This window comes from Apteryx rowi, unplaced genomic scaffold (assembly GCF_003343035.1).
Source record: "Apteryx rowi isolate R43461 unplaced genomic scaffold, aptRow1 scaffold_0, whole genome shotgun sequence".
NCBI classification, from domain to species: Eukaryota; Metazoa; Chordata; class Aves; order Apterygiformes; family Apterygidae; genus Apteryx; species Apteryx rowi.
Window position 1 is genome coordinate 820,831 of NW_020447195.1, and position 27,847 is coordinate 848,677.

Genomic DNA, 27,847 nt, shown 5'->3' on the forward strand with positions numbered 1-27,847 from the left:
TCAGACYGAGCAAAACAGTTCCCAGGAAATACTTTGAAAGAAATGAACATTTTTGTAGTGTTATGGTGCTGTAAATTTTTTTTTATGGTGAAAAGCCTAAAATGGTTCTAAATTTTTTTTATAGTTGTCAGAAGTCTCTTAAAAAGCCATTGACAGTGGAAATATATATGTTTACCCTTTGATTTCTTAGCTTTYTTTGTCTTTTGTCAGTGAAGAGGGAAAAAAAAATCTCAAGTTGTGTTGAAAATCAGAGGGTTTTTTCTTTTTGGGGTAAAATTTTTAAGTGAAAATTCTGGCCATTTAAAATATTTTTAAATGGACAAATTATGAAAAATATGAAACTATCATGAGAACTATTCATTTTAACCTCCAAAGGAGCAGAAAAATATCATATTTTAAAATAYGAAAATATATTTCGAGAAGATAGGATGCTAAATTGATGGTTTTACCAGTGCTCTGTGTAATCTGCGTTAGGTGATAAGGTCTTACCGGGAGCGGAGACCGGCTTAAATCCCGGCACAGTTGGATTTAAAACAAACCGTAGCTCAGACCAACTTGGACAAGGAAGCGCCTGTGGCTCTAGCAGTGGTTGAGGAATTGGGGAGCCTGGGCGGGATTGCAGGGTTGCTGGAGACGGCAGGCAAGGCTGAGAAGAGGCGTGTGGTTTGCAATGCTTGTCCTGCCCGCACCTGCGGTGGGAGAGGCGGAAATTTCGGCTGCATGCTCCTCTCCCGGGGTTTTCTCGCTGGGGGTTGGCGAGGAAGGACGGGGTGGGAGGAAAGGACAGGCTGTGCACATTAGAGCTGTGTTTTATTTTTAGCATTTAGAGGAAGGAAGTGGAAAAAGGTTAGCTCCGTCTTACCTAAATTAAGCTACTGTGAGGCTTTTAAAAATAGGGCTGTCGCTTTGCGAAGGCTTGCAGCGCTCCTGTGCCTTGCGCAGCGATGCGGTGAGCCCCGTGCTGCGGGCCAGCGAGGAGGTCTGCTGTGCTTACGGTCCCCTGCGCGGGGGGCGAAGCAGGGACGACGGCCTGCAAGGCTGCGCCGGCTGCCTTCCACCCCCTGCTCTTAAAAAAGTGAAATAAAATAAATCCGATGARCCTTTTTTGGCTCTTTTCTAATAGCGAGGAGGAAGAGGAAAACATTATGAGTTGTGGGAGAGGTGGCTCGACTTGTACAGCGGCACGGAGCCGGGGCGCGGGTGACCGCAGCCTGGCGGTGGGGTGGGAAAGGCTGCGGTAAAGCCCAGGTGGGGGAAAGCTGTTTGCGTCAAAATATAGTATTGGTGGGATGCACCTGGGAATACRTTAAGGCCGGAAGCTAGGAGCTGGTGTCCCCGGCTCCGGTGTGAGCTGGGACCGTCCTGGTGGCACTGCGGCGCCTTCGCTCCRTTCTGCCCCTGCCGAAGCAGTACGGATACCTGCTAGTTTAACTTCTTTCTGGCTCTCGCAAGAAGTGTTAGCTGTCCTTTTCCAGCCTTGTGGTTGCACTTAAACTACGCAGATTAAGAATTAACATGTTAAAATATTTCTTCCGTCCCACAGGAGACTCTCTGTTTAATTTGGAAAGAAAGGGTGTAACTGTATTTGTGTCTGAATCTAGGACAAGAGGAGTAAAGCAAGCAGACCCATCAGTCTGTTTGTCCCCAGCCGTCTTCCGTCATTTCTGGTGGGTTATTCGGGCAGTGGCGATGGTCCGGCTTGCTCTGGAGTGCAGCGCAAACTGCCTGTCTTTAGGTGCTCGTAATCCACGCTCCGTTAGGGTGTCAGTGGAGGGAGCGCCTGGTGCAGCGGCAGGGCTTCCCAGGCATGACGCGACTGAGTTCATCTTGTTAAACTGCCTTCCGAAATGACAGTCCAGTGTGTATTTATTTTTTCCTTGGCTGCATCCCCTTAGGAAGAGAGCCCGGCTGGCTCCCGACGCGGGTGCCGGATGCAAAGGGCCCGCGAGGCCCCCGGGGCGGCACGGCGGCCCTTCTGCTCGGCGTGCGTGGAAGGAGCAGGGAAAGCTTTTTCTTTTGAATTTGGACAAAGGGATTCTCTTAGTATAYGGCTGTAGGGATTCGGCATCTGATGAAACAGGAAAAACAATCTTTTATTTTAAGCCCATTAGAAACAACAACGCGGTGACAAAATTTGAAGCAGAGAAGCTAACGTTTTGGTTCTTTCCTCAGTAGAACATTTGAAAATGAACGGAAGTGGGGGAAGTGGTGGAGCTTCAGCAGGATCTCCAGATCTGGAGCTGAGGCTCCCTCTGCTTCATTTGCTTTATGCCCACAGCCACGCTAAAGACCAGTTGTTGGGCTCGGGACCTTCCTTTCCCATGTCAGAAGGTGCTATATCCCTGAACAGATGGGTACTTGGTGTTCTATATTGTTCGTTTTCAGACCAAAACCGACTCACACCATCTCCACCCTGAGGCAGACCTTCATGGGGAAGAAAGCAAGAATCAGCTCTGCTTCTGACGTTAAGAGTGAAGTTAGTGGCTGTGGAAAATGAAAGGTCTCACAGGATCTTATTTGAGCCAAGGATAGTGCAGGCAGGTTTTGTGTAAACCACAGCTTAGCTCAGAGCGTATCTCCTTTGCAGGCTGTCAGATCCTGTCCTATCCCAGCCACGTGCTCCTGATGGCCCGGGATGCTGACTTCAATCGTACGCCACCATCCCCGATGCTCTTCCCCCATCATCTCTGCTGATAGCTTCTAGGTGATCTGCAACGTGCTCTGAAGCGTGCGTCCGCTCTATCAGATTGGTTTGTTCTCTGTTCCCTGCTAGGGCTGTCAATTCTCCATGCTGCTTAAGTGCTGGTTTGTACCTGGGCCTCGTTTTGGAGTGAAGCAGATAAATCACTTGCTGAGGAACCCAGGCGTGAAGCCGGAGAGTAGAGTGCGCCCAAATCAATATCCTGCAGGAAGCATGGATGCAAATCAATCCATACCGCTTGGCTCAGATAAGAAAAGCAATGGAAATGTAGTCTCTTTGCTCAGCTTTGGACTAGTCTTTTGTGGAAAATACAAAATGTTATTTTGCCCAAGGCTTTGCAATAGGAACAAATGGAACCTGAAAGCAAGCATCCAGCTGATTCCCTCCCCGGCCCCCAAACGCACTTGCACCCCAAGGTAAAGTTTTGGAAGGAAAAAAGCTAACCAGGGCGTTCTGCTGGTGGGGCTCTGGAGCGTGCTGGGTAGCCTGCGCTGGTGCTGCCTGCTCATGTGCTTTGGATACCGACATATTCTGTGCTCGRGGAGCAGTTGGTTAATTTAGAAGCAAAGCTGATCGAATTGAAATTCAGTCAATTTCTGATCTCAGGGTTAAATCAATATCAATTAATTCTAAAGTATGCAAGGGCCCTAGCACATGCATGGTGGGGTTTGTTTGTTTGTTTGTTTGTTTGTTTGTTTTTCCTCTGTTTTAGTAGCATTCAGCAAACTGAACAAACACAGAGGAGAAAATTAAAAGCAAGAAACTGGAAAAGAAAAGGAAGATACCGAGCACCTAGGTGGCAGGAAAGGAAGCGACAGGAGAGGAGGTAGTGTAAGGATAACGGAGAAAGGGGCATACTCCGTCCCTCAGGAAGATCAGCTCAGTAAGCATCTGTTGTAGGGTAACTCTGTGTGGTGGTGATAATTATATAATCGTGACCTTGCAATGAGCTGTTGCAGAACTAACATGGATTTTCAAGACTTGATGTCCTCTGAGCACAGAGAGACCTGTCAGGAGCAGAAGGAAAGGGCTTTAGAGATCCATGCTTTAGACTGGCACAGAAGACAGCATGAAAGACAGGGACTGTGTTTCCTTAGGGGAGAGAAGGGGACAATGCTTTTTTTTTTTTTTTGGTTAATTTTCCCCAAGATTAAGACAGATGCTGTTCCTGATGACAGTCAGTTCTGCCACAGAAGCTGCATCATCCTTAAGAACTGCCTTTCAATGCAGCTGACACCTGAAAATATCTTTAAGGAAGAGAATGCTCCAAAGAACGCTGTGCCCTACGTGGTGCACCTATGTGGTCGCTTTAACTTTGGGGAGCTTTGGTTAGTTGATCTGACGTCAGTCCTAGACAGAATTAGGGGGAAGATGGTAGTGAGATTCAATTAATAAAGAATGAAAGGAGAAGAATATAATTAGTACTAGTCAAGAAGGCTTTAGGGAAAATGGGTCTTGTCAGACACTTTTATTCTGTGTTTTAGTAGAAGCACGTATATGGGTAAAAGTGGTAAGTATGTAAGGGTTTTGACCTAGAACAACATGACCCTAAAAAAGTAATGCTTTATAATAGTGATAAATGGATTGAGAACTGGCTTCACATCTCAAAAAGCAGTTGTCAAGAAAAAGTCTCATCAAAGGCAATGGGCTGTTTTGAAGGCCTGGTTGTGTTCAGCATTTTCATTGTATTTGGAGCAAACTTGAATTTAATTCTTACCAAATTTGCAGATGATAGGCCCATTGGCAGGATAGTAAATAGTACTAAGGATGGGAGAGTTGTATAGAGTGGTCTGGATTGTTTGCTAAGCTGTCTCCCTTGAAACAAAATGTTTTCTTACACTTTCATATAAAATTCTGCAAGGCCGTACCGGCAGAGCAGGCAGGGACTGAGCAGTGACACTGTACCAAGAACAACTCATTGTAGTCTTGCGAGATACAAGCAGGAACAGTGAAGATGAGAGTGCCGGCTGGATTTTACCTCTGTGCATGTTTTTGTACTAGAATGCTCTCTGATTCTGGTGTGCATGTTTTTGAAAGGGGGCTTAAAACCTGGGGAGGTCATGAAAATGATTCAAGGACAGGTGAAAAAAACTGCATGAGAAACATAAACAGCTCAGCCTGTTTAACTTGTCAAAAAGCAGATTGAGAGATGACTTGATTACGCTGCAGAAGAGCCTGTGTAGCGAGAACACAAAGCAGCCCTCACTGTGGGGAAGGACATTTAAAAAAAAAAAAAAAAAAAAAAAAAAAAGATGGCTGAAAGCTGATGCCAGACAAGCTTAAGTCACATCTTCAAATGTCAGGGAGTGAAATAAACTGCACAGGCAAATGGCAGATTCATCATCTCTCAATACTGTCAAATCCAGACTGGAAACCTTTTTAGAAGGTATTCTTTAGCTAAGCATAAACTGTTTGGCTGAACAGAGCACGAACTAGCAAAATCTAAGTGCTTGTCAACGCGGAAAACTTGGCAAAGTGTCTTCTGGTCCCTTCTGGTTCTTGGAGTCCGATCATCAGGGTGACTGTGCTCAGGCAAAAAATTTCTTTTTCCCAAGGTCATTCGCAGCCAGAATCTGCTCTTTAGCTGTATGTTGCACTGCAGACTTGACTGGCTGCTTAACCTTTGCGGTTTACTGCTTAATTGGAAAAAGTGCACAGAATAAATCTGGTGACACTGCAGAAAAAGTCAATACTACTTTTGCTTGTTCCAGATACCACTAACAAAATAAGACAAATAGGTTTGCCAGGCAACACCCTCACAGAGGCATGCCATTTACCTCCTTGATTTACAGAGGGGTTGAAGCACAAGACTCTTCCATATTGCCTGGAGAAGGCTGCTAATAGGTGACTATTGCTTGTGAAATGCTTTCAGTCTGCAGAGAAGCAATGCAGCTTTGTATGTATTTATTTCCTTTCTGCATCCTGTCCTTTTCCAGGTGTGCTATTTCTATGGTCCTGTGCCTCTCTTCCGGCTGAGGGAGTTAAAACACTCTATTTTTGTTACGTACTGACCATGGGTAATGTTTGACTGAAGGGTTTAAGTGGGTTGGGAGCCTACATCCCATTTTCCCCAGTGTCGCTGGTGCTTATGCTGGTCTCATCCTGTTTCAGTCTTGACTTGCACGCTGCGCTGGGTTGAAAGCCTGCCTTTTTGGCGAAACAGGTTCATCCCCTTCTGTTCAAGAGAAACTTAGGGCAAAAAAAGAATGAAGGGGAAAAAGGCCAGAGACATCTTTCTCAAGTGACTGTGGAGATGCTTCGTTCAGTTTGTTAGACACAGCAGTTGCTACACATTCCTGCCAGGAAAGGGAGGGAGGAAYGAAGGATCCCCGTCACTGTGATCGCAGCTCATCCCGGGCAGCTGACCTGCCCTCGTCTATCAGCTCTTTTCTTGTTTTCTAGAGCTTCTCTGTTATCGTCACTTTTTTTTTCTTTTAAATGAGAATATCCATGTCTCATAGCTGTGAAAACAATTAGGAATACTGGAAAACCACTCAYTTGCAGGAAGCCTGGAAGAAGAACTGAGAGAAGTTTGGACTTGCCCGTTTACCTGAGAAATAAGGTAGTTCATCTGCCGTATGGGGTTGTTGACTGTTAACAAGACCGTTCCTTATTCAGGAATGGAGAACAAGTCACTGGGTTGCAGGTTTATAGCAACTGATGTCTCTTTCTGGTAATGCAGATACTTGGAAAATGCCAATGCTCATTTCCCCCCTGCACCCTAAGCCAAGGAAGCGCCAAGGGCAATGGGCAAGAACCAGGCTGCAATYTGGTCATGGTTTGAATGTTTGTCTGGTCCCCTGTCACCAGCACCCTTGTTTGACTTGAATGGGCTGAGAGGTGTGAGGATGTCATGGAGTACTCTGCAAACTGCACGTTTTCCCCTCTGTAATTTCCCTTTGCGTGTTGAGCAGATAGCTGAAGGTGTCCGGCAGACTGCTTGGTCTCCAGCCGATATGCTGCAGTGCCAGCGATGCAAAGGTGCATATGTGGTGCTGCAGCTGGACTTATACCAGGCCAGCTGAATCGTTTCTGGTACTGTGCTCTCATATTGCTCATCTTCCATGGTGCTGTCTTTCTTGGTCTTTGGGCCCTTCTGCTATATGACATTAGCTGCAAACCAAAAGATGGAAGATGGAAAGCAGCAAGCACCTTGGGTTGCTCTAACACCTTACTCTGCCCCAAGCCTTTTGTTTTGTTGCCAGATGGAGATGCATAGTTTTCTAAGTATGGATTTCTCCTGGCATCTCTAATTAGATTGGGGAAATAATCGAGAGATTTTTAAAGCAGATGTTGCATAGTTGGACAATTGAATATTTTCTGTTTGCTTTTTAAATATATGTCAATTTGTTACTTTGACTCTAGTTGTGTACCAAGGCTTTCATAACAACTAACCTAAAAAATGCAGAATGATGAGTATTCTGAGAGCATGCGCATCAGGGAGGGATGGGAAGTGATGGATGTAGATGAGTAAAAGATTGTATGTGGAGGTCAGTGAGACAGAGAAATTAAATGGACTATCAAGCCAGTCTACAAGGCTGTGGGATGCTCTCTGAAAGGAACCCAGAAATCCCATCAGTCAGAGCATCCAGGCGTGGCTTGGAGAAGGGGCATCAATGGGAACTTCTCTGCAATGACTGGGGAAATGGGGCCTTTTCATGAGGCTTTTTTTTTATTGATGCCTATATTAATATTCTTGCCTGAAGGTTTGGGTTTGGAAAGCACTTTAAAAATATCTGTTTTATGTTTGTGTAACTTCCTGATTTATACAATGTGCTTCATACATTGCTCCAGGCACACAAACAATGCAATTTATAGTTAATGTTAACCCAAAACATGCATATTCTATCCTGTTAGCCCATAGGGACATACACACACACACTGCACCATGTGYGGGGACAGCAGCTGGTACAGAGCCCTGGGGCCAACGTGTTTACTCAGTTGGAAATATCATGATACTAGAGGAAAAGGGGACTTTATGGCTGAGTTCTTATAAGAGTTCCTGTCCTTGCAGAACATTGTAGGTGTTAGAAGTAGGAAAGGAAGCATTTCTAATATCTTAGTGATTTTTTTTTTATTCTTTCACACCAAGAACCAAAGAAAAGTATTTCTAGTCAAGCAGCTTTCTCCACAAATAACAATGTTCTGCATACTTTGAACGAGTTCTTACAGATATCCCCTTGTTTCTAAAGTTGCTGGGAGAGATTTAAACTCTTTGGTATTTGGGGGTCCTGAGTACTTGAGACTTGCATAGCTGGGTCACTTCCCCAGGGGTACTCTTCAAAAAGCTGGTGGGTTTCCAAGAGTGCCGTTACTTAGCAGTGTTGCATTCTCCCATCCATGCTACTGTCTGTCACAGTAATAATAACAAAAAGTAAAATAATCAGTAGAAATATAAGGAAATTTGGATCAAAGGTCTGTTGCTTGAGACCTGATGAACAGCATCTTCCTTTTCAGGTTTCTGGGTGGGCACCTTTGAAGGGATTTAGATATTCTGACTTGTGCAGAATACTTGTAGCTGATCTGTTCCAGATGCGTGCTGCATGTAGGATGAAATTTGGAGCTTCCTGACACCAGTAAAGGCAATCAGTGGTAATGGTATACATTACATATTCATTATATAACATGGTTGTTCTAAGAAACACAGACTGCTGGAAAAGAAGGATTAAAATAGCAGCTGCTAATTTCAGAGCCTTTGAAGACTGAACCCAAGAAGAGAGAGAACCTACTTAATTCCCTTTTGGGCTCTGGCTGAGGGTGTGTGTGAAAGGACTAGTCCTCTCTGGGGGGTTTTCCAGTACTGATGCTCTTCCGGGGTGGCCTGCATCAAGGAATATTTTGGCTGTGCCTCAGCATTTCCCTATTGCCTGTTTGAGAGGTTTCCTCTATCCGCAGCACTTCTAATGCCATCTGGCCTTTTTCTTCCCTTCTGATGCTTTGAAGCTGACCAGGAATTACAGCTTATTGCTGCTGCTCCCAATCTGAGACAGCAGTGCAGAATTTAAGAAAYGTTAAAGGCACAGTTGAGTTGTGCACCTCAGCTCTGCCCGTAGTTACTGCTGCTGTGTTCATGAGTTGGGTAGCGCCACACGTGGGGCCAGCTTGCGTGTCTGTATGCATCTGTGCTCGATGCATAATTAATTGATACAAATGGTTAAAGTAACTAGGGTAGTATGTAGATTTTGAGTATCTGCTGGGCCCTGGCTTGCTGGAATACCAGGTTTGTTCCAAAGATGACGGAGCTGTTGTTGAAGCAGGGCTGAGTAATGAAACACAACATGACTGCCAGATTGCCAGGCTGATCTTCTGAAAGGCCTTCTTTGCTTCTCCTTGACTCTCTTATCCCAAAAGAAAGCGATGGCTGACTGCCTTTTCTCCACTTTTGTTTGTAGATGGGGATGGTCGGAGACTCAAAGGAGCCATCCAAAGGAGCACAGAAACTGGACTAGCTGTTGAAATGCCCAGCCGGACCATCCGTCAAGCCAGCCATGAATCCATTGAGGACAGTATGAACAGCTATGGATCAGAGGGAAAGTAAGTCATTGAACGTGAGCTGGATAATCACTTGTGGGATGCTCTGTTCTTGTTATACCTATTAATTTTCCTCCAGCACGATAGATAATGTGGGTTTTTTGACTTGTCTATGCTGCAGGTGTACTGCCCATTCAATCAGAGCAGAGCAGATCTCTCTCCCTGCATAGCTGGCACATACTTCAGCTGTTTATGTACTTTTTTTTTTTTTTTAGTGTCCTCATTATTCTGAGCTGAAGCAGATACCCATTACTTTTAACAGCTTTGCCTTTAGAAGAGTAGTTCAGGGTGAATAGCTGAGGATCATTACTGGCAATAAATTAGAAGCTAGGAGCCTTCAGCATATTGCAAAATAGCTGTCTGTTTCCCCTCTTCCAAAATAGCCTTTTGGACAAAAAATTGTGCCAAGGAGTGCTGAGTTGATGAAAAGGATACAAGTAGTAAAATGATCATATTGATATCAAAATACATATTTAGAAGCCTCTGTATATTTTGGTAACAAACTGTTTTTCCATTTCACCTGAGTTAGTGTTCTCAACGAATGTATTTTAGAAACGTTTTTTGACCCTAAGAACAATTATAATGCACTTTGTTGTGTATAGATTTTACACCTGAATGCAAAACGCAGGAACCTAAGTCCAGAATTTTAGGGTCTGACTTGGCTCAAATTCTGCTTTTTGTATTCCCATTATTTGAGGTAATATATAGAGATTATCATCACTTTATTAAGATGACCATTCATGGGAATCTCTTGAGGGGGAAAAAACATATTTAAAAAGGGGGCAGAGGGGAAGATAAATCAGTTGATTCCATCCTTCCAGGTATGAGGCCAAAATATTTGTATACCTAAGTCATGTACTAGGTCAAGTACCATACTTGGCTTCTCTCTGTGCACTCTCTSCAGTCCTTTGTGGTATTCCAAGTGCGCTGTGCCACTATAAAGGTAGAATAGTGTAAAGGCTCTCTCAAATAATTAATGCCATTCTGGTGTTAAATAGTAACATGCTGTAAATTAAAAGGACTTTCTTTAGCTTTAGAAGTGGGCTAACCCTAGAAAAGCATCATAGATCTGCACCGAAGGTTGGGAATAGTAATGAGGAGAAATCTGCAGTAGAAATGTTGTCACTCCAAAGCTGGGATGCACTTATCTCTCTTGTGAGCCGTTGTCTCTGGAGAAATATTCCTACTATACCACCAGAATCCTGTGGCTTGGAGTGCTGCCTCCACTACAAGATTCAGAGGATTAGTGATTAAGTTCAGTCCCTTGGCAGTGCAGGGCAAGAATCTGCTTTCCATGCAGAGCAGAATGCTTTCCTTTTTGTATTTAATATATTTATATTTCCCCTCCTGGGAAGGGGGTGTCGTTCTCCCAAAGGCCTGTGGCCTATCATTCCATATACTGGATGCTTTGATTGATCTTTCAACAAAATACTACACCCTTGCAAGTACTGTTTTACCCCTGAGGCAAGAAGCATGTAGCTATCAGCTCAGCAAAGAAAAATCCTGTCTTGCAATCTAAATATGTTTGTTAGAACAAGTCTAACGTGCAGTATTAGAATCTCAAACACTGCCAAAACGTCCTCATTAGCCCCTCTGCGACGGATGGGACAGTTTCTCCTCTTACTTCTCTGGAAATTGTGATAAATAGTTCTTGAACGCTTTGTTCCTAGGCAGGATAATTGATCTCCTCTGAAAAGCCTTTGGGAATTGCAGTTATCTGTCAGAACCACAAGCGATAAGCAAACAGGGTTGAGAGTACAAAGAGCTAAGAGGGCTCTATTCTCTAGGAACAAGGTGGGAGGGGAGTTTCTCCTTTCTTCTCCCATAGCAAAGAAAGGAAGTGTTTGGGGAATAGCTTTGAGGGGCAGAAATTTTTTCCGCTAGATCGGGTTTCTGTTGGCCTCTCTCACGTGCTGTGGCTGTGTTCTGAGGGAAGCGAAGTGAAGATTCATATGACTCTGTTGTGGCAAGTTTATTTTTTCTGATGCTGGGTTTCTTACTGATGCAGATTCCTTTAGGTCAGAGACAGTTTTTACCAGTGACTATCAAAACCCAGTTTTCAGAAAGATGAGGTTGCCCCAGTTTTTTCTACCCATGCATCTCTTTGGTAAGTTCACACAGGGAAGACAGTGGAGTTGAACTTCATCTTCCAAAGCTCAGTGTGTTTTCTTAATGCTTTTCAAGATAAGGACTAAGAGGACACCTTCCAGAGGTGACACCCTGAAGTGATCAAAGATCGCAGTTGAACTTTGCTGCAGAAGGCCTTAAATATCTGTTCTCAGACATAGACAAGCGTGCTTTAAAAACTGATGTTGTGTTCGACTCGCTTTGTATTTGTTGCAACCAGCAATCAGCTAGCTATAATTAGCTGAAACTGCTCAGCTTCAAATGCAAAGAGTCACAATAGAAGAATTTTCCATGATGCATAATTTTGAGCAGAACTGTTTATAGTGTGAATACCAGAGTGCATAAAATACAGATGATTTTATGAAGAAGCTTTCATTATATAGGAATACACTTCTCTTCAGATATGCTAGGCCTCCTTCAAGAAAATGCTCCGGGGTTTTACCTGAAAACTGAAATATGCTGAAGATTAACTGGTCTAAAGGATGCATCTCCTGGAATTTAAGATCATACAGAATGCCAACAAGATGCCTGCAGCGTCAACACACTGCTCCATGGCTTTAATTTTTGTCACACAGAAAGTCCCCCAGCCATTACTGGCTTTTATACTACACAGTCATTGTGCACTAGTGTAAGAAATCAATATAATAAAACTCAATGTGAGATGTTACAGAAGGGAAAGGTGGTATTTATTTTAAACAAAACTTTTTTTCAGTCATTCACACCCCTCCTAGATTTCACTCACGCATTCTCATCCCCACATTCAAATGCCAAGATAGGTGTATCCAGGTGGTCTGGCCAGGCTTGTTTGTGTGCTACAGAGAGGACAAGGGACACCATCTGTCAAGTCCTCACTATGTCTTCTGAGTTCTTCTTGAACAAAACTGGTGCTTGGACTAGTCTTTTATACCTTCTAGGACTTGCCCATTATTATGAGGTGATCTTTCACCTCGGGGTCTTGGTTACTTCAGCCTCCATAAATCTTAAGTAATGCTGGTACCTCTTTGTTTCCATGTTTTGAGGATCTTTACGGATATAGTCTGTCTTCCTATGATGTGCTTTCTAACCTTGTCCTCCTTCTGTCATCAGAGCACAGGTCTTCTGCTGCCATGTTGTTTATGCTTTCAGGCACACAGATGTTTCCATTCATAGTTCATCCATTAATCTTAATATTGGTTACAAATCTGTACAGTAGTATTTTCTTCTAGATATGTACTTAGAAATCTGCGTGACAGGACAGTAACCCACTGTAGCTAAGTGCCTACCAGGCTCTGTCAGGACAACATCAAGATTATTGCAAGGATAAAATTCAGCAGATGAGAGTAACTCCCAAAGAATCCCTGGGATTCAAGAGAGTGCTCCAGCTCCATTCTGGCTCTTGGACAATTTATGTTTTGTTTTGGCTGGGTTTTGCTGCAGCTGCACAAGACCACGCTGCAACATTCAGAAAGCAAGATTCTGGACTTATTCCTGCCAACCACTTTCTTTCTGAAAGTGAAGCAGAAAGACAAAAATTGACCTGGAACAAAAGATTGCTAGTTACCGTAGTCCCTAATATGTAGTACTCGTAGGCTTTTTGTTCTTGCTGACTACTGCTGAGATGATTAATTTACAGAGAGCTAAGGCAATTTTTCTCACCTTAGAAAAGCGCAGCAGGTGATGCAAAGACTTAGAGGAGAGCTCTCRTAATATCTGAGGAGATTTGCCTTCCTTGTCCAGCAGGGAAGCATCTTGTTCATTTTATTATCTGTTTTTTTCCCCATCATGAGAACAGTATCTGCCTGGGCCCTGCTCAAAGCTGCCATCATGATGGGAGCTGGGCACATTCCTGCCCAGCCCCAGCCTCTGCGCTCAGCGCGACGGCCCCGCTGGACATGGGCATCTCGCGGTCGTGGGATTTGTTCTGTCCCTTACTGTTCCTGCAAATTACAGCTTGTACTGGTTCTCCCATCTGTGCTTGCAAGGAAGGAGCCACAATAAAAACTAACTACTGAGCAGTTCTGATAAGGCTAATTTGAACCAATGTCAGGACTTAGACTGGGATAAGTGCCTGCCTTTGCCTGCTTTCTTATAAAGTAGTAACTAAAAGAAAGCTGGAGAAAGGATTGGTCTGGCTTGTGACAACACGACCATGTTAAAATTCACCTTCCTTCATCAGAAGAACTGCCACAATGTCCATCTTCATTCAAGAATTGCCAGAAGACTGCATCCTAGAAAGTGCTGGTCACCATCTAGAAGATTCATAGTTATCATAGATATCATAGTTATTTGTTCAGTGCCTTTTTTTCAGTATCCAAAGCCAGGAGACCTCTCGACTCTTTTAGGGCAAGTTATCTTCAGGGTTCTCCTATTATGCAGGTCTTTTAAAAATAATGAAATGCAGTGTTAATACAGTTCAGCCTGTAAGAAATCAAGGGCTGGAGGTCTCAAGAAAAGGTGACCAGGGGAGGCAAGGAGGATTGGTTCKGTAATATGCCAAGAAATCAGTCAGTCTTTTCAGCAACAGCAGATCTTTTCGTGTTGCTAGGTTTGACCAGCATGGCTCAGAGAGGATGCAACCTTGCAAATGCTTTAGTTACAGCACTAAATGCCGCAAATTTGCAGAGCGCTTGGGAACGGGCAGAATTACTTGGAGGGCAGGCACCACCTTACTTGTACTTGGTATGTCTGAGACAACTTGTGATCTCTGAAAATGGAGCTTGCCTGACAAGGTGGGGAAGGGAATGGGGGAGGTCTTTGTACAAAACTCACTGCACAGTTTTTATAGCTCGGTTTAGGTGGCAGAATTCATACAGCAGAAGGAACCTGAGGTACAAATGGAGTACAGTGTGTTACAGCACATAAGACAGCACGTCACAGTGCTAAAAATGCTGCAGAAAGTGGAGTGGCCAGGGAAGAAGTCAAGCTTGTTGAGGGGCAGAGACTGGATATTGCCTRTCTGTGAGAAGAGGTGAGTGATTAGTGCTGTTATGTTGATTTTAGATACTGCAGGGATAGGTGTTTACAGAAAACCTTTTGCAGCTAAAGTGGAGGTTCCTGCAGCATTCGCATTGACTTTGACAGTCCATCATGCTGTACTCGTGTACCTGGTCCCAAGACACCATGACACTGTAGTTGGATGCACATTGTGTTAATAGTTCCTGATGTGCACAATAAATATTTTAAAGGAAGAGGCTAACATTAGACTAACCAGTTCTGCCTTCTCCTTAGCTGATAGATATCTGCTTGGCTTCTATATTAGTAAGATCCAACTTAAAAGACCTTAACATGTACTATGGATGAGTGTGATTATTCTAAAGTACATTATTGCTCCCTGAAATTGGAGTGTGTTTTTTTGTTTTTTTAATTCTCCGATAAAATGGCTATCAAATGTTATCAGTCTGGGAGGAGACTTTTTTTATTCCTTCTGGATGAAGGAAGCATGTGTTGCTGTTCCTGGTTTCTAAAGACAGAGACAGAGAACTTCCCTGTGTAGTAGATGTGGATGTACAGCAAATTTGCTAGTTCAACTATGGAAGTGTAACCATTCTTGTGTATTTTGTTGCATAGCTGTGGTTAGGCAACTTGCTTATTAACTGTCAGTTTGTGCACTAAGGAGAGGGAGGGAAAAAGTATTTTAGGAAATATTTACAAGAAGAGAATAATGGTTCCTGAACCCCAGAAATGCCCCAGCCCGAACAAATTCCATGTATGTACTAGCCACCGTAGAGCTCCTCGTTAATAGAGTATCACTTCTAAAGGCTTGAGTTAATAGCAAATAGGCAGTTGTGTGGATAGTGTGAATAAACCCATGAAAAGCACAAAACAAAATGTTACCTTCTGAAAATTGCTGTTTGCTGGTGSTACCAGGGGGGTGGCTGCATTGCGGCTAGCTATCTTCACCACTACCCTGCCTCGCTGAACCCACAGCGCTGGAGCAGCGCACCATTGCAACGTCCTAGTGTAGTGGAGAGGCTGATGGGGATTTGGGCCAGGGAGGACACAAAGTCTTCTCACAATAACCCGGTTCTTGCCAGAGCTCCTTGACAAAAGGCTGTTGCGCCCAGCCTGTGCGGGAGCAGGAATACCTCGCTGCAGAGTCCTTCTGCACAGACATAGCGGCAAATATTTGGCTGTTACGAGCTGGTACAATTGAGAGCGGTCCCAAGGTCTTGTAAGATGGAATTAAAAAGCACTGTATCAAAGGCAAACAAGAGGAAATACTCTGGCCTGTGCTTTGAATAGACAACTCACAAATGGTGGTGAGGAGTGATGTGCAAAGGGAAAGACCTGGAAAAAGATGATTTGGAAGGAAAAAGCCAGCGTAGTAAAGCACAGGGACAGATCCTCTGGGGAAGGTTTGGTATCTCCATCACTGGAGGACTTTTAAGAACAGATTTGGCAAACATGTCATGAATGATGTAGGCAAGGCTGATCTGTTCCTGGGACCAGTGTGTGAACTAGGCGACCTGTGCAGGTCCCTTCCTGCCCTATTTTGTATGAGTTTTGCAATATCCTGGCAAGCTGGATCTGCAGACACTTGCAGCAGCATAATGATAGTACCTGGCATACAGCAGCCCAGAAGCAATTTAAAAATAGATCTGCAAAGAGGTCACACGAACTCCACATGGATGAGGAGAGAAATTAATGATACATTTTCCTTAAACGTGTCTGTGCTGTTACGCGCTCTGCATGCTAATGCACAGTGAGCAACGGCTGGGGATGAGAAAGCAGCTGAGTAGAGCCACGTACGCAGTACGAGAGGGATCGAGCAGGTACTTTGAATTCTTACACCGTTTTGCATTGAAATCGGCATTGTCCGTTATTATTGAATATTCAAAACGTGATCAGTTTTCAAGCAAACTTTGAAAAACTAGCTCTCAATATGAATACATCTAAAGAAGGGTGGTCTCGCAGTGAAGAAACCAACTGCGTGATGATTTGTACACAAAAAGGAAGGGCACAAATTTTGCAATGTATGGACTGGGAAATGCCACTACCGTAAAAGAATAGAGAAGCAAGCAGCTGCCAAAGGGCCTTTAAGCCACTCCTAAATTATACCAAAAAGGGCAGGTTTCATATGCCCTTGACCTACAGCACTTACAGCCCAGGAGTGTGGTCTTCAGAGACTGCTGCACCGATTTCCTAAATAATTGGGATTATGAATGTTGGCTTTAAAAAGCCAACAACAAAAAACCTTCAACCGACAGCTAGGCAATCTCAGCCCCAGCTTCCACACAATTCATAAAATTGTTGAAGGCATAATCTTGTCACCTTCTTTGCAAAGTCAGGAGTGATAATTATGGATGAGCTCTGCACGTGTGGTGCATACGGGTGTTCCTTGCAGGTCTGCCAGGAGCCCGCGAGCTTGGGCCCGCAGCTCTGCATTACAGTCCTAGCCTTGCAAGCTGGTGTCTGCGTGATCTTGTCTCCCTCTCGTGGGTGTCCAAACGTCTGCAGCGATAGCAATTATCCCCCGCCGTCTCGAGGTGTGTCCACGCTGCGATGCTGTAATGCCTTCAGCGTGGCCTGGATGCATCCAGGCTAGCTGTAAACTGGCTTGTGTAGCAGAAACAACTTGAAATGGCTCTTTTACCTTTGCGTCTCAAGTGGATTTTGCAGCCTGGGCTGAGCCTTGTGGTGCTGCTGGTACAACTGATGCTACCACAGGTTCTCGCTAGTGCTGCTCTGCCCAGACCTGTGTTGGTGGTGTCAGAGGCCCCAGGATCAAGAGCGTCCGGGGTGTCTTGAAGCTGATGCCCCGGTTGTGTTTGTCTCCTTACCTAAAGCCAAAGGCCGTGTTTAGCGGGTCCTCAAGCAAAGCTGCCCTTCATTCACCCTTGTCACCTTCACCCCATGGGTGTCACTGTCCCTGCAGGTTCTGCCTGTGCCTCTAGGTCAAAAACACAGTCAAAGGTTGCTGAAAACACAGCAAAACCCACAGCCTCTAACTTCATTAAAATCATTCTGATTCAGCTGTTGCAAAACAGAGCCCATGAATCATGATTAGTGAAAGCAGAGGGCCAGAGAAGAGAGAATTAATTTCTCTTTCCTGTTGAAAAGGCTGTGCTGTGCTCGCTCGGCAGAGGATTTGTGCCCTTTAGACAAAAGGCTGACAAGTGTCACCTGTTAATCTTCTCTGCTTGCCACTGTTTGTCAGTGTGAGATGGTACTGCAGCAACAGCCCCGGTCCCCAGGGCCTTGCTAGTTATGACAGCTGCTATTTGCAAGTCAGCTGTGAAATGCTCCCTCTTTATTCCTGCAGCTATTTTTAGCGCTTCTTTTTGGATTGAAATACAAAAAAGTACCATTTTGGTGATAATCAGGTTGCAGCATTTTCTTCCCTTAAGGTGGAGTGATTCTGGGGAGGGAAAAGAGGGGGCTTTAAGTGACTGAAATTGAAAACAGTCTCATAGTCTGGCTTCTAGATGGTGAAAAACAAAAATGCCGTTCCAGGTTCACTCCAGTGCACATGAAAACCCATCTGTTGGCCGAGCTCTCTTCCTACCTGCTTCCATTACGGGAAGAGCAAATGAGCGACCCGGCAGGTCTGTCCCACAAGTCTCAGAATCACACCATGAGCAGCCCCCTCGCCTCAAGAGCCTGAGCTCCTTTGTGAGCACTCAACGTACACAGCTCCATGAGCAACATTTGAGCATCCTAAATTTGGCCAATGCAGCTAAATGGCTCCTGCTGTTTTTTTAATTTGCATGCCTACTAGATTTCTGCAGTTTTATTTTCCCCTTCCCTCCCCTCTCCAGGGAGAAGCAATAGCTTTCGTGGAGGTGACTTATGGTTTTTCCGGACAGAAATTGTTTCCATTCCAGGGTTATTGACAATGCCCAAATATGTGTTCAGGAATCACTCAAAGCCAAGGAGCCTGATTCAGAACTGCTGCTTCTGGTGTCTGATAAAGTGACGCTGTAAAAAAACGGCTTCTGTGCAACGTAGCAGCCAGTTCCACCAGCTAATGGCATAGTCTATTAAAGAATTAATTCCCTACATTTTCCTCTCCCGGCCAAATATAACAACAACAGGGAACACTAAATGACTAACGTAATTTTGAGTTTCTCATAGTGCTAGTAAACCCATAAACTGAAGCTGTTATCAGAACTGCTTGAGTCTTGACCTTGGCGTCTGGTTTTGGATGGACTTGTGCCTTTTCTCTAAAAATCAGCCTCGGCGTTGCAAAGCAATAGCAGCTTCATTTGTTCCAGCTACTCAATTACTCTCCTTGCAAGTGTCTGGACAACCGCGTCATGTGCCCACAGGCACAGCCCTGGTGTCCCTGTAGCAATTTCCTTCATTCTGGTCTCGCTTCCTAATTTGCACTGACAAATGTTCACTGTTTCAACATAGTCCTGAGCCCTCCAGCTTCTGAGGCAGCCGTGGTGGTAATCACCRTGTCGGAGTCTACTTGGGCCAAGCTAACGCAGTGTTAGCTTTGCAAACGCTTCCAGTTTCTGTTGTTTCCCCTTTAGCCCAACAGCTCTTTTAATGCTGTTGCATACTGCTCTTCTGCGCTTTTCTCCCATGCTGGAATATTGTTAATGCAGGGGGCGGCATCTGCTGCTCCATTAACAGGTGCTTTCATGTCCTAGGGAGCTGCCTCAGCTGCTAGGCAGAGCCCTTGGGAGCAGTGCTGCCCAAAGGACGTGGTGATCTGGTGGGCAGGAAAGCATGTGCAGTTTCTCTCCAAACACACGGCAAGTACAGACAAATATTTGACATTAGCCTTCACCAGAACTCTCTCCCTGGTAGGTATTGGGAAATGGTCCCCTGTGGCATAGTTGTTAAATTATTTTGAGTCTGCGGGTGGACAGAAAGGTCTCTCTTCTCTGCTCTCCTGCAGTGAGCAGCAGCTAGAGTTTCTCTGGCTGGTCTCCTCCCCACTTTGCCCAGCAGTAACCCGGTCAAACCCCGTGACGTGCTCTGCCTTTGGGGGAGAGCTTTCTGAGACCCAACTCTGGGTATGTTTTGGGCTGCTTCAACTCTAGTCTTCACTCAGTCCCCGGAATTTTCTTCCATTATTCTTATCGCAGGCATCTTAATGAGACCAAACATCTGCTTTTAACTTAGCAATGAACATTTCTCCTGAACTGTTACAAGTTCTGTCTTGTCAGCTTGTTATTTACATGCTTGTGCAGGTCACGTACTCCCTGGGGTAGGAGTAAGACCTACGTTTTACCCATTTATCTTCCACAAGTTGAAGAGACTGAAAAAAAAACATTTACCTTCTGGCTGCTAGTCTGTTCAGATCTCCTGCTGAATCTCATGTCTTTCTGTCAGGTCTCCTTTTTCTTGAACTATCTGGGATTCTCTAAGCACTAGTTTTCATCCTTTTTTGACTTTCTACAGGCAGCTCAAAATGCCTGAGCCAGCAGACTCGAGGAGTCCCTCTGGTTTCCATGGGCAGAGTGCAGCAGAGCTCACTTGTTCCCTCCTTGTATGGGCAGATAAGGAGCCTGATAAAGCCCGTCTGGCCCTGGGTCCTCCCTTCCCTGTCCCGTGTCCCYGTCCCTGCAGGTTTCAGCAGCCCTGGGGATGTCTCTTGTGTGCACAGTGTGTCCTCAAGAGCCCTGCCACAGACCGAGCACCTCCGTCCTGCTCCTCGGGCTGTGGCAGTGCCCCGTCCAGGTGGGCTGGGAGGCAGGAGCCGCGTGCCGGTGGAGCAGGCAGCAGCTCCTCACCAGCTCTCCCCTCCCGGGCGGGCAGTGGTGCTGGGGACGGGCCTCGCGTAACTGGGGTGTTAGTGACAGCCAAAACCACTTATGCTTTCTCCACAATTAGTGCCAGGTATAGGTCCTGCTGTTTCTGTTGTATCTGAAGGTTTGTGCAAACAGTCAAGAAACACTGAATCTGGAGAGGCTTTRGGGAAAATTCCCCCCGTGCAAAGGATCCATCCCAAGCCTTTGCCTTCCAGGCATCAAGACACGCTCCTGTCTTGTCTCTTCTGCACAGAGGTGACTTCTGTGAAGAGCTCAAGGGCAGGCTTTTGCATGCTATAAGCACTCAGCAGCTCCCTGCGTAACAGCGGTAACCAGATTTCCCAAAGAGTGCAGATCAGTACAGAATGAAGGTGCAGTGCTCTTGGGAAAAAACAGTCATTTAATTCATTGTCCCCATCACAATGAACGGAGCTATCCTAGAAACCTGTCATTTGTACCTGCGTTTGTGACATGCCCCTTCAGCCACATGCGTAGTGTGATGCTGAGGTCTGTACGCCAGCTTCCTCGTTGCTCGTATGAATAAAGAAATATTCCCAGCAGGCTGAGACCGGCTCTGCAAATAGCTAATGAGAGCTGAAATCTCAACCCGGAATTAACACCATTCTGGCTGAATGGGATTATAAAAAAAAATCTTTTAAATGTCTTTTAAATGTAAATGTCTTGCAGGGGGGAATCAATGAATCTTTGTGGCTGACTCAGTTGTGTGTGTGTGTGAGCCTGAAGTCCCCAGCCCTCCCCGAATGCAGGGTTTCTCGCTGAGTTCATTTGTACCATTTTGAGGGTAAGCTGTGGAGAGCATTTGACCCTCCTTGTGGGTTCATTTCTAAGAAATGAATTTTAGGAAACAGTGAGCTGTACCACTGCATCGGTAATTGCCCCCCTCCATGAACATTTGGAAAAGTGTGGGGGGTTGTTATTTTGCCTAACAGCCGTGTGCAGCAGCTTCCCTGGGAGGAAGAGCGCAAGACCCAGCGCAATAGCGTAGGTATGCCTGGCACAAAACTCTTGAAGCGTGTTCAAGCAGCCATGTCACGGTTTGGCAGGTGCCTGCAGTACGAGTATAGGTGTCTAATGATGACTTCAGGCCATTAGCACCTACTGGGGCAGCAAATTTTTCCACGACCTATGATATAGCTGTGTAACCCTGCATCTGAGAGCAAGGCAGTGTCTGCCCCTGCAGTACTCTCAGGTAAATCTTCCTTTATATCAGTGTGCTTTAAATTGGCTTTACCCTTTGCATTGCTTCATCAGCGTGCAGTGAGGCAAGCGGCAGTCTGTAGCCGTGCTCCAGACAAGCCCCAGGTGCTCGGTGAAGAGGTTTGGAGCCCGTGTCCCTCAACAGCTTTGGTTTCGCTGCTGTGAGGTGTAGCACCAGTATAGCTGGAGTTTGAGGGTATCGTCCCTTTAGCTGTTCGCAGATGTTACGGAGCCTCTTTATCATCGTTTCAGACCCAGCAGTGGACGCAGGTGTGAAACGCAGCCGGTGGGTGTGATGATGCTTCTAGTGCCGAGGGGTGGAGAGCGGGGTCCTCTGCTCAGTAATGGGATGCATTGCTCTGCGCGCGTGACAGAAATAAATAGGAAATGCAGTCCCAAGGGGGACTGATGTCAGCACCCCAATCTCACTTTTGACTCCTACTCTAGATGTCTTATTCCCTTCCGAAAAATGAAGTTTGAGAAGGGACAGCTACCAAGAGAGATCCTATAAACCAGCCTAAGAAGCTGCTCAGATCGTAATGCTGTCTGGAGGAGGTGACAGGCAGCATGTGAGCCTGAGATGGCAGGGAGTTTTTCCCTTATAGACAATTAGTTATAGATAAACAAGTATTAACTAATCGGTGACTGCAACCAGTACTGATTTTTTTTTTTTTTTTTTTTTTCGGTACAAGAGGGGGACTTTAAATAGATCCTGTGTAACCAGACTGCCTGGGAATCAGTGAGTTTTGTAAGGCAAGAGGCTTCTGTAGATGCCATTCGTTTCAAAGATACATTAAATTGGGCTCTTTAATTACTAGGTTGCTTTAAAATGCAAATTAACCACTTGACAAATTCAATTTCTTTTACAGCTTGAATTTCAGTGGAGTCCATCTGGCATCTGCTGGGCAGTTTAGCGACTTCCTGGGGAGCATGGGCCCTGCACAATTTGTTGGGCGTCAGACCTTGGCCACCACCTCGATGGGTAAGGAACACAAAGATGTTAGGTGGCTTTAATTTAATCTTGAATGAACCACTCCTATGASCCACCTAATAATGTGTCCAGCATCTGCTGCTCTACCATTCCCCAGCTCAATTTCTCAGTTAAATTAAATAAGCTTGGCTGAAAGGTTTTGCTGATTTCTGCTAATATGGTATTAGCAGGAAAACACCAGCTTTATGCTTCCTTCTGTCAGATCCGAAAAGCATAGATTAGGTAAAATGCAGCTAAAATCCTGAAAATGCATTTTGTGCATCTTCATGGTTTTTTTGCTCTCTCAGACCTACCAGGCTCTGTAAAGGTTTTCTTATGGTGCACCATAACTGCATTTTCCAAAGCAGCCTGCAATTCTAGGTGCTCCATTTTGGGAGGGAGTAGAGGCTAGCTGTCACTAAAGAATATGAGACTGAGTCACCAGAGCCATGTCAGAAGGCTGAAATTAGAGATTGCTTTTGAAAATGTGGGCTTGAATCACTGCAGAGCTGCTCCAGAGTAACRCAGGAGGAAATCAGGCACTTAGGGCCTACAGTTTGTTACAGTTCATAGCAGGCATGACATGAGAATTGCTTTTTTTTTTTAACATTTTATTAGCCCACAGATGTATCATTTTGAAAGTCTTCTGTCTATTTTGATGTTTTTGGTTTAGGGGATGTGGAAATTGGCTTACAAGAGCGAAATGGGCAGCTAGAAGTGGATATCATTCAGGCCCGAGGACTGACGCCAAAACCCGGCTCCAAAACACTGCCAGGTAGTATGCTTTGACCTCCTAAAATAATTCACTGAGAGTCAGCCTCCTGCGATGCTTGTGAATAGGTAAAATTTTGATTCTGCTTGCCTTCTGTGGGAATAAGCTTCTGTGTCTGTATATGGCATTGAAAATAAGGCTGGTTGAGCAAATCTTTTCATTGCTGTAAATGCCGTCTTTAGAAAGAACACTGTCTTTTCTAAAGTGAGCATGAAGATATTTTCATATTTGACCATATTTGTTTTTTCCAGCTGCTTACATCAAAGCTTACCTGCTAGAGAATGGCGTGTGCATTGCAAAAAAGAAGACAAAAGTGGCTCGCAAATCATTAGACCCTTTGTACAATCAGGTGTTACTCTTTGCTGAGAGCCCCCAGGGCAAAGTATTACAGGTAAGATGAGCAAGTCTCAGGTCTTCCCATCTGTCTTCTACCTCTGCTGGAATATATTAAGTCTGGCAAAGGATCTGGAGAATTAACACTGATGAGAAAATGTTAATGCTTTCATTGAACCAACTGCAYGCAATCTGAACATAACAAGTGGAAAGGAAGAACTTTATTTGTACTTGAACTGATTCCTATTTGACACCCTGCCAGGTAACATGAGTGCTCACCAGGAAAAGGTTGATTTTTTTTTTTTCCCATTAGGAGATAGGTAGTATCTGTAGCAGCTAAACAGTCTCACAGCACAGGATGTCTTCTGCATTTATATGTATTCAGAGCACTCTGCTGGGTCATCATGCAATCACATATCTTATCTGTTTCTACCTTTTACTGCCATATATTTTCTGCCATACTGTTCACATTTTCAATTCTGCACCTATGTTTCCAGAGGAAAGAGTGATTCGCATTGTTAATTCATATCTGAATCATTTGCGCCCAGTACACCCTGGCTAAAATCCAGTGGTAATCCTGATGTAAATAATCAGTGAGTTTCTATTGCTTACTTCCACTGGCATATGAATCGCCAGATAATCTGATGGATCCTTCTCATGAATGGATGAGAAGCTGTTCCTCCCRTTGCAGCTAGAGTGCATGTTTTTGACTGAAATGCGGCGAGGCCTGGCTTGGCCTGCTCTTGCCTTGTGTGGGTTTCCTTACCTGCAGCCCTGCTGCCAAACAGACCTTCATCCTGACTTCTCCTCTGTGGAGCACAGCAATGTTGCTAACACAGGGCAGGAGGGAGTGATGCAGGCAGTCCGAGGTACCTAAAAATTAGCTTGTAAAGGGTGTTGTTGAAGATGGTAAAAACTGTTGATTTTGTCCTCAACAAAGTAAGCAGCCAGCAACGTTTGAAGGGAAGCTGAGTGTGAAGCATAACATCGGTCTCTGTTTCAGAGAGGTGAACAGCTGGGTCTCTCAGGTACGGCCTCCAAGGAGTGTCCATGTTCAACTCAGAGTGGTGTGAGCTGAGAGAGCCTGGCTGCTCCTGGAAAAGGTCTCCTGGGTGTACCCAGCATTGTCTGCTGTGGGCCAACATTTCAGCTTCCAGCACCCACTTTGGCTGAGAGGGTGGCCATAAGTCTTTGCCGTGGCCTTTCTTTTCTCACCAGAGCTGGGTAGCGGGACGGTGAGAAATGCCCCCACCTAGCCTTGGCCTTGGTATGAAACGCTGCCAGGTTCTGATGAGCGGTACAGCAGAAACTGAGAAGCAGGCCATCAAAATAAATGTCAAAATGATGTCCTTTGTGAGGCCTCCCACGCAATCTCTTAACCATGTCCTTGTCTTCACAGCAGTCCTGGTAAAGAAGGGCAGTCTCCTTGCAAAGAGGGTTGGAGCTGTGCCTACCTCTGTGCAATTCTGTCTTCCCCTGCCCCACTCCATTTATTTGCATCTTTCAGTTTGTCTTAAATATCAGTTTCAATGTCTCATTGGAACTTATTCAAAGATAATAAAATTGGGAGGATGGTTCTCTGCTAGTTGACATGCCACCAAACCAACTTTCTGCAATGTCTTGCTCCATCCCATGCCAACTCCTGGAGTGCTAATTTTTGGCTTTTAATTGACATTCATTGTCTCTCCTACCTCATTTTACAGAAAACTGTAATGTTGTGGTTATTCAGAGCCTAGGGAAAGAAGCTGTCAGGATTAGCCAAAGATCATTGGTCACCTTCATAACCCATCATACTYATCTTCTCTTCAGAACATGGACTCGCTCTGGAGTCAGTCGTCACCTTTGTCTTGAACCACAAAGGACCATTTGGTCACGTGCAGATCTCCAGCATGTTTAAGCCCATGACCCTCACTACATCTGTTGTTCCACCCACTGGTCTCCATCATGTCGTAAGTGTGATTCAGCTTTCCCTGCTCGTCTGTGCCAGCTCTCTTTCATTTGACCTTCCTCTGCATCTTCAAGCCTTTGTCCGCAGTCTGTTCTGCTTTCCCTGCATGCCACTCCATGTGTGCCCCTTACGTCACCAGTCCTGCTTGCCAGTGCTCAGCTCCTGCCCTTTCTCCAGGTGAGTAACCATGTCTCATTGCCATCTGCCACGTGTCACGAGGTCTGAATGCAGGAGTTAAGACATGCTCTTTTCCTCAGACTGTTGGCTCTTGACCCAAGCTATTGCCCACCATTTTTTGTTGGTTTATTTTACCAGATCAGGGGCCCTTCCTGCCCTTTTCCCATAAGCCACTTTTTGCCTGTTGTTGTATTTGAGGCCTATGGTCATGCCAGGGCCAGGAGTTACTTGAGGGTGTTGGAGTTGAAGCTCCGGGTATGTCTGTGGATGGGGGTCGTGGGCACTGGCAATTGACCCAACCAGCAGGTCTGTGATGGGTTTTTGAGCCAGGATCCTTGTTTATAATGCTGCCCACCCCCTTTGATCACTTAAAATGTCCTTAAGAGTGGGCACTCTGGCCTCAGTTGACAACATGGTGAAGTTTTGTGGGTACTAGTGTGAGGGGTGCTTCTTGTTTATCTCTAGGAAATGTGGGGTTTAAAGGTTATTATATTATCCTTTCCTGTATCACTGTTAGGTTGCAGAGTGCCTCACTTCATTGCCTCCAGCAGGAATAGTCCTGAGTCCTTTCCATGCTAGCATTCATAGCAGTTTGCTCTAACTTTAGCAGATGTTACGGGAAAAAATTGACTTGACTTCCACCTCTCAAAGGTGCTTAAAATTAAAATTTAGGAGGGTTGGAATTTTTTAATGTGAAAAAAAACAAGTTGAAGGAGACTGTGCCTCTGAAGCCAGCATTTGCAATTCCAGTCATGCAATATGAACTTATGCTGAATCAAAAGAAAAAAAGGGAATATTGAACCTGGCTGTGCTCCTAGATACGTGCCTGAATCACAGATCACTTGTCTCTTCTGACACAGGCAGTAAATTGGTCTCCAGCAGAAAGAGTCTGTTCCAAGATGGAGTGAAACAGATGCATTAAATTTGTAATTTGGAGATTTTGTTAAAGAAGATTTCAGGAAGAAAATAAATTTCAGGAAGAAATAAATTTCAGRAATTTTATCTCTGAAATGGCCTGTCCCATCACATTGCATGTAAATAGCAGCTACTAGAACTGAGTGAAAAATTGGCATTTGTTGTATAGGAAATTGCAGTATTTCAACAATTCTTTTCACACCAAATCAGGAGATAAAGCTCTGGAAACCATTGTGGTTGCATTGCTATCCTGATGCACTGTGTGTTTCGTTAGCGAGCCTAGCTGTGAGTTTCTGCAGGTGGAAGAATTTTGTRTTGAACAGACCCAGGGAAATGTTTGATTCTGTTGAACAAAATAAAATGTTTTGATTTGGGCAGCACTGTTTTGAAATGACCGCTTCCCATGTAGGTCCCCATTTGTCGTTGTGCGCGCATGTTGTGTCTCAGAGCCCAGAGACCCCTCTGAAGCTATGTGGAGATGCACTGCAAAATCTAATGCGAGATTCAGAGATGAGAAGACTACAAAATGGTCTTCATGGTGGTCTCGTGTGGGGGCCTTTTCCCAGTCTGCATACCTCTGTTCAAGCACAGAGGTCACTTTATATTAACCAGCCTGTGGGATTTTGGCCTAAAGACACAAAGGTAACAGATGGAAATTATCACTATTGTCATTTTACAGATCGGGAAATGAGAAGTTGGCTTTGTGCAACATGAGGGAGTCTTTTGCAAATGCAGTGGAAGAAGGATTAAGTCTAAAGCTAGAACAGATGCAGAGACTTTGTGCATACGCTGATCCTGTGCAGCAGTTTGCTGTAGAACAGCRGAATAGTGCTTGCATCCATACATGCATCCAGCTCTTTTTTATGGGGAAAAAAATCTAATAATATTAGGATCTGTAAAACTGATCTTAAAAAAATAAAAATAAAATGGCAAAACCACTGGCCAAAGCTTCAGGTCACTGACAGCCCAGCGTATACCCATTGTAGTGTAAACCTTTCTGCTCGTCTCAGGCCCTCTTATTCTGAGACCTGATGGCAAATTGTAACTTAGTATATTTAACTGGTTGTCTCAAATACAGAAGATTGGTGTCTTGCACTGTGTAGAACAYGGACGGCCTTATAAAAGTCAGGGAAGTTGGATAAATAGAAAGAATAGAAGGAATAGAAAGAATAGAAGGATTGATCAGACTTGTGCTTCCAAAGCAAGTGTGCAAGTCTGAGAATTAACTGTGCGCCCCCCTCTTATTTTGAAGGTGATAGTCTGGGGAAACTACGGACGCATGGAGCGCAAGCACTTCATGGGAGTCGCCAGGGTGCTCCTGGAAGAACTGGATTTGTCAACTTTAGCAATTGGCTGGTACAAGCTCTTCCCAACCTCCTCGATGGTGGATCCCACTACAGGCCCGCTCCTGCGTCAGTCCTCACAGCTTTCCTTGGAGAGCACGGTGGGACCCTGCTGTGACAGGTCTTAG

General features: G+C 44.9%; 1 protein-coding gene across 1 annotated transcript; it reads left to right on the top strand.

The window, feature by feature from the left end:
• Positions 1-944: 944 nt before the first annotated feature.
• Positions 945-27,847, top strand: RIMS4 (regulating synaptic membrane exocytosis 4). Its single transcript, XM_026091896.1, is given in 10 exon segments — positions 945-949; positions 2,386-2,476; positions 3,851-4,029; positions 4,186-4,211; positions 8,991-9,073; positions 9,075-9,235; positions 22,131-22,243; positions 22,905-23,006; positions 23,255-23,394; positions 27,629-27,847. Coding segments are annotated over 10 exon segments (1,119 nt in total).